At 46.4% G+C, this 10,376-nt stretch overlaps 1 protein-coding gene across 2 annotated transcripts in view; it reads left to right on the top strand.

The window, feature by feature from the left end:
• The first annotated feature begins 1,446 nt into the window (after positions 1-1,446).
• NHS (NHS actin remodeling regulator) overlaps positions 1,447-10,376 on the top strand; it is a 268,752-nt gene continuing 259,822 nt past the window's right edge. For both annotated transcript variants that reach the window (XM_048493782.1, XM_048493781.1), the window contains exon 1: positions 1,447-2,323. In XM_048493782.1, coding sequence (XP_048349739.1) covers positions 1,897-2,323 — 427 coding nt within the window. In that variant the 5' untranslated portion in view covers positions 1,447-1,896. The remainder of the gene's footprint in view (positions 2,324-10,376) is intronic.

The following is a 10,376-nucleotide window of genomic DNA, read 5'->3' as shown; positions in this document are numbered from 1 at the left end:
ATCTGGGTACCAGTCATGCAGAGAAGGCTTATATTGGTCACAAGGCAATTTCTCACTTGTGATTTATCCTGGGATAGTCACCCGAAATATCCAGGTTTCCTCCCGATCTCCCCACTGCTGAACCGCAGAACACAGATCAGTCCCGTTTCTGGTGCTCCCCCCCTTATCACAGGATTTTCCTGGACCTGCTTGTATATGCACCTTTTTTTTGGGGGGGGGGATACTCCAATGGGAGCTAATAGGAGATGGGGGCTACACATTTGAGGGTCCATAACTTTGGCCCCCATGAACTAAACTTCACCAAATCTGGGCGGTATCATCAGGAGGGTCTCCTAAAGATACTCTGAAATTTTGATGCTGCTAGCTTAACAATTGCACCCCTGACAGCAGGCACCCCCCCCCCCCCCCCCCGGGCAGGCCTAGACGTCTTCACTAGAAACATGTTGCAGTGAGGATGTTGGCACTGGATGAAAAGGTGCCGATTCTTTTGAAACTTGGTTGTATCTAGATTAAATTTTCAGTGGGAATTCGGCCACAGCCTGGTTCTATACACTGTTTATCAACAGATTTTATGGCTATAGCTTATCTGCCAGTCAGAGATTGTTTGGGACAGCAGTGACATCCCTAAAATCTCTAGATTTCCCAACCTGAAGCTGACTACCCTATCTCCAAGGAATAGAAGGGTCATGATGTGAAAGCAGGCAGTGGGAAACCACCTCCAAATGTCTTTCATATTGAAAACTCTACCTGGAGGGCAGGGGGGGGGGGGCTCAGCTTTTACTTGATGGCAAGAGACAGAGAGAAAATGTGTGTAGTTTATATACTGCTTGTGTCTAATGTCACAGGCCAATATTTGTCATTCCTGTGTTGTGTTAAATGCACTGAATTATTCATTATGAATTATGGCTCTCAAATGAGCTGTCTTTTAGGGGAAAGGAGTCACCTTAGTTCAGTAGCTGAACACATTGCCTGCAGTTCTTGGCATCTTCTGAGTTGCTGATCATTTATATGGCCAAGGCTAATCTGCAGAGTGCTTTACACTGTTGATCATGTTAACTCTCATTAGAAAGAAAGCAGTTTGCCAAAGCAGTTCTTTGGAAGAGATCAGTCTTGCTGTGTTCCTCACTCAAGTCTTTCTGGGCACTTTCAAAGTACCCATATTGAGTACTTTGGGGTTCCTGCCCCATCCATGTACTTCAGTAAACAGGAGATGTTGCTCTTTTTCCAGACCGGTATCTTGAAACAGATGCTTTGCTTTGTTCAGCCCAAGAGCCAAACTTTTCAAGCTTCCAGCTCCTCCTCTCACCACCCCCTTTTCATCTTCTGTTCAAACAGCTCTCGCCCCTTTGATGGTGGATTGGCAGCCTGACCCGTGTGGAGCCTGTAGCGACCCCGTGCGGTCGCAAGGGGTAATACCTCTCCCTATCTCCCCTTCCGCCGCCTCTTGTAACGGGAGTGGGTGGCTCTCCCTGCCTGCTCCTCCTCACAAAAGATTTAGGCGAATTCCTGTCTCCGGGTTTTCAAGCCATCCGTTTAAAATCCACCTCTCTCGCGCGCTGCAAGCTCGGGCTGTCTGGGGAAGCGAGGGACTGAACGTATAGGAAGAAGGACGCAGAAAGGGGAGTGGAGGCAACTGGAGGTGGCCGGGGAAGGGCTGAGCTCGGCGACCGCTTTGCAGGCGCGATTGGGGATCGACTGAGGGAGATCATGGGGGATCACTCGCCTGCCGATCCCGGCTGCTAGCAAGTGGAGGAGGAGGAGGTGGAAGAGGAGCGGCAGAAACAGCCCAGTTTGGAAAGCACCCGGAGTGGGCGAGTCGCTTGCTTGGATTTGCACCGGTGGTTTTGGGTGGCTCGAACGACCGGCGGGATCGCGATCGACCGGGACCGCTTCGCCATGCCTTTTGCCAAGCGGATCGTGGAGCCTCAGTGGCTCTGCAGGCAGCAGCAGGTCGCCTCTGTGCTGGACGAGAACCCAGGCGGCGATCCTGCCCCCGGCAGCCCGCGAGAGGAGCCCGGGGAAGCGGCCAGCGAGCCGGAGGAAGAGGCTGCAGCCGCCGCCGGGCTGGCTGTGGCGCCCGCCGACGGGAAGGAGGGCGAAGCCGAGGAGACGCTGGTGATGCTGGACCTGGGCTCGGTCAGCAACGTGGCTCTCTCGCGGATCCTCCGGCAGCTCTCCGACGTGGCCAGGCATGCCTGCGCCCTCTTTCAGGAGATCGAAGGCGAGATCCAGGTCACCCACCGCAGGGTCCGGGCGCTGCACAGCAAGATCGGCGGCGTCCAGGGGGTTCTCCACACCCTCGACCCCAAGCAGGAGGCAGTGCGTAAGTGCGACCGTCGTGTTCCCCACCCCTTCTTCCCCTTGAGGCGACGACCTTAATGCTGCTGGTGGTGGCTCACCTTCACCTCGGGTCGGTTTCTCGCCGCTGGTTGAAGCGATGGGGGACGGGGCGGGCAGTGTGGATCGCTCGGCTGGGAAGAAGTGCCCGCGATAGGTTAGGCTGCTGTTGCTGGCTCCCGAGGCAGAAAAGTGTGGCTCGGAATAGGGAGGTGTGGCCCAGCCAGGCTGCATACATAGATGCTCCCCTTGAATCCAGCGGCGATGGCTCCCCCTCCCCGCTTTTGTATCACACCCATTCTCCCCTTGTGCAGGAATGCGACGCCCGGGCATCTTCGGGGAATGCAGGGGCAGAAAGAAGGATATGCCCGATGTGGGGGTGTGGTGGGGGTGGGGTCACCAAGGAGAAGATTGAAGTGCATGTGAAGTTTTTTTTTTCTGGAGGCTTTCCTCAGAATGGGCTGTTTATGTCGACGGGGCTTTAGCGGTTGTTTTGGGTTTGGCAGATGCCGATTGCCTGCGAAAACGCAGTGGGTGGTACGGGAGATGAGCCGCTGATCGCCCGGAAAGCCCTCCCCAGATGCCACATCCTCTCCGCAGTCGACTGGATACATGCGGTTGAAGGGACGCTTCCAGGATCTGCCTTAGCCTAGAATTATGCCCAGCCGAATGATTTTCTGGGGAGGGAGTGAATGAACGGCTGATAAGCAGGAGGCGTCCGGGAGGGGAAGGGGGGGGGGGTGTCAATAAATAGCTCTTATCGTTTGGGAGGGGCGAAGGAAACCCTGCTCAGCGCTGCGGGATTTTATTTTTTTTTGCACGCATTTCTAAGGCTCAGACTTCTCCCAGCGCAGCTCTTCCTGACCCACTTTTCTTGCTGATGCTGAATTGGGGGGAGGGCTCCTTCTCAGCAGGAGGCTTTCTGCGACGCGCCGGCTCCTCTGCCAGGGGTGGGCGAGGTGATCCTTCCGCTACTAGGTGAACGCAGTGCCAAAGCTCGGGCTCTCCTGGGTGGTTCCCCGTGGAATGAAATGAGCGAGGCAGCTCCGAGGCTGCCTGGTCGCTGTCGAAGGATCTGGTGGGGGACGAGAGGATGGGCAAGCCTGGGTGGAATTCCTCTGGCGTGGCCGGCTGGGCAGTCCCATCGACGTTGTGCTGCTACGCGATCTAGTTTTGAACGTCTCTGTTAGTGTTCTAAAGATCGCCAGGTGTCTTCTAGCCTTCCGTGAAAGAGGAATCCTGGTGAGGTGATAAGGATCTTTCCTGCTTACTAAAAGATGTGTTCATTCCACTTTCTCACCCAAATGCCGAAAGCAAAGGGAGGACTTCCAGCAGCTGGTAGCATCCACTACTAATCGTGGCTCACTCCATGTTGAAGCCTCTCCTTTAATGGCTTCTTTTAATACCTTGTTTTGTTTTCATAGTAATAACCTTATGGGGATTTTATGGGGGGGGGGGGTTGCTTGTGAGATGCCTCTGTCAAGGGACAGTGTGTACATTTCCTTGACAAATAAAAGGCATAATGTTGAAGATGTTGAGAATGATGTGTCTGAAGCCCAGGAGATGGGCAGCCGGTACAGATAGCTGTGTTGGTCTGCAGTAGAACAGCTAGATTTGAGTCCTGGAGACAAAGAGAAATTTGACTTTCAAAAGCTCATACACTGAAAACCTTACTGGACTTTAAGGTGCTGGTGGACTTGGATCTAGATGACTAGAGGGAGTGGCTTTGGTAAGGTTGCATTTGAGTTCCTGTGCTGCTTTCCTGCCTGGCACCCACAGAGCAGTGCTCTCTCTCCTCCCCCTTTGGTGGGCCTTAGGCAAAAAGAGGCCCTGGAATTCCTCACAAAGCCAAAATATTAATCCTTAGGAAAAGGGCTTTCACTATCCACGCCCTCCTTTTGACCAGAAGAGATCAGCATGAAAAGATCTCATTAGATTTGAGGAGGCACAAACTCTTTGCTGGTCAGCAGAGTATAAAACGTTAGACAAGATGAGCTTCACAGGTTAATTAATGATTTAGGATACTTGTAGTATGCCAGTATTACAAATAGTAACCAAACCTTGAGTGTAAATCTTTGTAGCCCCTCCCCAGCCTTTTAGGTATAGCTTTGTTACAAAATTTCCCTTCCAGGTACTGACCCTGCTTAGCTTCCAAGATCTGAAGAGTCTGAGTTATACCAGGTCACCTTTCCTCCCATCACGTGGAGTAGGAATCTCCAAATGACAATCTTCACACCCTTGCCAAAGCTATAGCAACCCAGTTGGGTTTTCAGTGTGAGAGACAGTGTGAGAGGTGGTTTGCCATTGCCTCTGCATAGTGAGGTATTTTTTGGTGGTCTTCTGTCCAAGTACTAGCTAGAACTGACCCTGCTTAGCTTCTGAGATCTGATGACCTTAGGCTAGCCTAAATGGATGGTATCTGCAGTACACTTTTCTAGCTGCTCACCCAAGAAAACTGTTTACACTTGATAGAAAGATGGTGGGTAGCAACTCAGTAGAAATTCTGAATCATTAACATTTGTAGGCACCCAGAACCAACCACAAAAGGCATCTGTTCACACCATATGTAGTTCATGTTGGCCCCCAAAGGTGGAATAGGATGTGAAGCTATCGTAAGTCTTATTTCACAGCAATTATGGTTAAGGATGCGTTCCCCTAACTTTTCTATAAGTACTGCCAATTTTCATACATTGGAATCACATAGTGGCTTTCTGGAACCCGTTAATACAGCTGTCCATGGCGTTTTCCCTACGACCAATATATCCTGGGATAAGGAAGTGAACCATCCCGGTTTGGCCATGAATTCTGCATGGCTTCCAGGCCTAAATCGGGCCTGCCCCGCGAGATTTACCTTATCCTGCAGCTTTCAAAAAACGATGAAATTGGCAGTTCTTTTGGAAAAGCCCACACCAATCCTGCTCCCATGCAAAGACCACGGGCGACGGCACAGTTTATTTTTCCAGCTTCGCCACCTGTTCTCACTGCCCCTTAGCTGCAGCCAATCAGAATATCGGAAAAACGGAATCTACGTAAACTACGTAAATGTACGCAAACTACGTAAACGACATAAACAACACAAACATAAATGTTCATGTGGAAAATGAAAATAAACCGGGGGCTCATACATGATTCACTGGAGTTCCTGAATGTGCTGATGGGCAGCCGTGCGAAGAGAGAAACCGGGATAAAAGCACTCTAGGATATATGATCTCGGGTCTATCCCAGGATATTTTTTCTGTAGGGAAAATGCCCATGTGTCTGATCAGTTTCTATAGTATGCAGTTGTTTTGTTTCATTACCTGAGAACTAGTGTTTTAATTTATACTCCAAATCAGCTACGTGGGCATGCACACATACATACATATATACACACACACGTTTTGAAAATAACTGTTAAATGTTTAGTCATTAGATTGTCTTGCTGTTATAAGGTCATTGATTTTATGGTACTTCAGATGGTTCAATACAGTAATTTCTTGACCTGCTCATGAGTGTGCTTGTAAAATGATTCCCCTCCCCCTTTTATCATTGAAGACATAGATAGAAAGGTTTAATTAGAAATAATCAGTTCTGCTTAAACAAGGGGAAATAGCATTCATCTGTCATCATGTGTTGCCCGCAAAGAATCATCAGGAATGAGTTTGATTCAGTTTAGCCACCAGGGAGACTATTTGTTGTGCTTTTCTCTTCTTAGTCCACAATTCTCTGCTGTTCTGACGGTTAGCAGAGAAGCATGGCATGCTTCCAGAATTTGAAAGAGCAAAAGTAATTGTCTCTTACACAAATGTTGAGGTTGCTACTGGATCTTGTTAGTACAATCTTGGATGGATTCATCATTAAGTTTAGACGAAACCCTTAGGCAGATGAAGCACTTTCCATGCTTTCCATGCAAAAAGGCTCATGTCAATCACCAGCATTTCCAGTCAAAAGGGGACCAGGTAGTAGGTGATGTAAAAGATCCCTGCCAAAGTCCTGGACAGCTGCCATCAGACTGAGTAGACAATACTGATGCTGATGGACCAACAGCCTTGTTCAGCGTAAGGCGCTACCATGTGCCTTGCTACTGCAATGTAATAATCCCTGTGGGAAATGCATTAATCCAGTCCTTATCCTGGACTGCTATACAGACCTTTGCACCCATTTCATGTGATCAAATTGGCATGTGAAGAATGTGTGTTCTGTAGACAGTTCAGCGTATAGTCAAGTGGTATCTGTTGGTTGCTTTATCATGAACCCAATTTATAACTTAATCTACATTTAGCACTGATTTACACATGCGGAACAACTACATGCAACTTTTTTTCCTCGCTGGGGTATAACACAACAGACTATTGGTATTTGGCATCACACATTTGGACAGTCCTGCCCCCACATCCATAATTCCTAAAAGTCTTCTTCATTAGCAAAGAAAATCAGTATGTCAGGGAGAATGCTATACTATGACCATTCTTTCCAACTTATATGTGGAACTGCAAAAAGGAAGGCTAATCCTGCCTAGCCCTGTTTTTGCTTGGAGAAACAGCTGGGGGTGGGGGGTGGGGAGGCAAGAATCCTTCCTCTCCCTGCCATGGTATTCCAAGACCATTTGGCTTCTCCTTTATTTTTAAAAAGTAACTCCCTCAGTTACTGTATGGCTGCAGGGAACCCAAGTGGACTTTGGAGCTGAAACATTAAAAACCTGGGCATCTAGTTTGGCCCTTAGTCCACGTGGATAGGATTTGTATATTCTCTGTATCTTGTTATTGTAAGTGTTACTAGTTAGTAAGTTCAAGTGATGTAGAATGTTCTCACAGATGTCCCCCTTCTAACTACACAGTGTAGAATCTTTCAGACTCTGAATTTGGATTGGCTCACTGCCCTGAGCTGGGTTGACCTGGGGAGACTTTCGAGAAAGTAACTAAGGATTACTTAGAAAATGTCCAAGTGAGGAACACAAAAGAAGTGACAGCAGATGAGATTTAGTGGTTGGCTTTAATTAATTTTTTAAAACAGACAAGATAAAGCCTCTTATGTTGAGAATGTTTACTTAGCCTACAATTTTCTTTTCAGCCTGACAAGATCTCCTAAAGACCACATGACAGGTTTCACCTGCTTTTTCCCCCCCAGTGAAATTTGAACTTTCCTGTTGTGGTTCTGTCATCTCTCTTCTGCTTTCATACTGGACTTTTCTGAGTTAGAGGATTACACATGAAAGAAACAGAGAAAGAGAAGATCAATTAGGGCAGAAATTCTTTCATTGTGATCTCCCACAGATGTGGGAGGGATGCGATTTGTTTTTCCCACAGACGAGGGAAGGCTACGATTGGTTATTGTACAAGACTTTTTGCCCAGTCACAATTTATTACATCATAGTGAATTCTGACTTAGAGAGGAAACTTTCCTGCTTAACTTCTGTTGACTTACACTCTCAAAATAAACACAAACGCGTTGAAAGTCAAATTTACAAATGACCTGTGTGAGTTACAGTTAACATGATGAGCAAAAACATGCGCCTGCCATTTGGGGGGAGATTGAAAACATATATTGGGAAATAGTGGAGAAAGCAGTCAGATCATGCAGTGCTTTGCAATACACAAAATGCTGCTTCTCACCCAGCAATTGTCTCTCATTAAATCAGAATGTGCTGCAGGATTCTTTGAGGCCTCATCTCTGAAGGCTGAAAACTAACAGCATCATGACCTAGAAAGATGGGTGGCAGAGCAGTTTATCCATTAAAGATGCTGGCTGTCCCTGATTGATGTTATCCCTTTCAACTGCCTTCCATGTGCAGTCATACTGTGACTTAAATATGAGAAGGCTAATAGTGTTCTTGCAAATTCACTCTAAACTTGGGGAAACAGAGGCATATATAGGGTGGGGCAGCCAGGGCTTATGCCCTGAGTGCCACCTAAAGAGGGTGCCCCAGGTGCCCAGCCTCCTCTTGTCTAGAAATCCACTTGGGATGGGTTCAGCTTTAAACTACGGGCTCTACATCCAACATAGATGTTGGAGGCAGAGTCTTCTGTTTAAAATTCAACCCAGCCCGACCAAGCCTAGTATTAAATGGCAGGCGCAGCCTGGCTGGCTCCTGCTTTATACTTCTGGTTCTGCCCTGAAGCCCCACCTGGAAAGTCACATGGACTTCAGAAGTAGAGTCAGTAGTATAAAACTAGACCCAGACAGGCTGAACCCACAGTTTGACTCTGGACTCAGTCTGGTCAGGTCCAGTTTTCAACTGCAGATCCACAGTTGAATGCTGGACCCAGCTGTGCTGCAGTGGAGAAGGGTTTTCAGTGCTTGCCATTTTCCATAGATATGTCCCTGTAGGGGAACTTTAAGAGAAAATAGGTATCAGTTGAAACACTACCACCTTGGAATGGTGGAAGTGCAAGCTGATAATTATTTTACCCAGAAAGGTGGGAAAGTGTACCCATTGGTCCAGTTATGTATCCCTGCTCACTTCCTCAGACTTATCAATGAATTTCAATCACTTGGGAGCCTTCCCTTCCTATCAGATTCCCACCCCCACCCCCCACCCCTTCTTATCAGATGTAGTCTTTGTGTGATGTGGCTCTTGGAATTAACAAGGTGCCTGCTTTATATCGAGAAAGACTTTAGCGTGACTTTCTTGGAAGAGAAATCGGAAAAGGAGAAGCTTTTGGAGTATTTCCAAAAATATTGTTCAGTATGACCTGAGGCAAAAGGAATGAGGTGTTTAGGAGAGATTGTGAATATAGAATAGAGCAGTGCCAGTCAAATTCTACTTTGCCTCAAGTGAATCAGATTTTGTTGTCATATTCTGAGTAGAGTTGTTTGTCTTGTGATTTATATTCCAAGGATCAGATTATGTATGAGCCAATATAGGTATGGGTGGAGGGAGTAAATGGAGAATCAGACATAACAAATTGCCTTGGCTCTGAAGAAGAAAGTGGGGAGAGAAATGCGTTGAGAAAATGGTAGTGTTCCAAACCGAAGGCTCTGGTCTGGATCCAGAGAGCTACTTAGAGTCATGGAAGGGACTTCTGCTAGCTCTGTGGAATGTCCTGCTTCTCCCTCTTGGACTGTAGTCTCCTGTGCCTTATGAATGAATGTTGAAATTCTTATGCTTTCCAAAATGATTTGCTGTTCTTTATTTGGGAGACAGGGAGTTGCAACTGGGGAAAATCAAGGCTTATTCTCACAGAACCTTCTGTATGGTTCTTTGGATTCAAGCGACTACTGGTATTTTTCCCCAAACCTTTCTTGACTGTTCTGGAAGTGGAGATCACATGATGCTGCCCCCCCTCTAGGCCACCATCTGACCATTGACTATCTCTGACTACTGTCTAATAAAACAGATTATGGTTTCAGGATGTGCACTGACCTTTAATGGAAACATGTTAGTGTCTGGAGAAGAGGAAATATGATCAACTATATTGGGTGTGTGTAGATGCATTAGTACTTGGGCCAGTCTTCTTTCCAAAGTCTGTGTATCATCTAACCATAATTTGATATCAAACTCTCCACTGTCATTGCTTCAAGTATAAAACTAAGATGAATTTACTCCACTTGAGCTTATATTCTTTGATCCCTTGTAGTAATTAGTATAAAGTGAAAGTCTTAGTAGTTTTTTTTTCTAATTACTTTGGAATTTATATACAAATTCTGACATGTTCAAGGAGAGATAAATTAAAACATTAGAAAACATGAAACTGCTACCACACCATCTCCTCAGGGGTTAGGCTATAATTCAAAGAAAGGACAAATACAATGTGTGTTTTAACATGTTTAAAATACTGTTTTAATAATATAGTCATTTATTCTGCACTAAATATTTCAACTACTGTCTTCTCACAGCAGTTATTATAGTGGCACATGCATAACATATTTAATGGATCTTATATAGAGTGCAATCCTAAATAACATTACTCCCTTTCTATTTTGTAGAATTCAAGTATGGCACCATTTAGTATGGCACTATTTAGTATGGCACCATTAGCCACATACTCTTTTGTCAGTTCCATTTTATTCAGCTGTTGTTGTTTTTATTAAAATTTCTGGGAAAAGGAAATTTTAAAATG

This window comes from Sphaerodactylus townsendi, linkage group LG04 (assembly GCF_021028975.2).
Source record: "Sphaerodactylus townsendi isolate TG3544 linkage group LG04, MPM_Stown_v2.3, whole genome shotgun sequence".
NCBI classification, from domain to species: Eukaryota; Metazoa; Chordata; class Lepidosauria; order Squamata; family Sphaerodactylidae; genus Sphaerodactylus; species Sphaerodactylus townsendi.
This window is presented reverse-complemented; position numbering and strand designations above follow the sequence as displayed.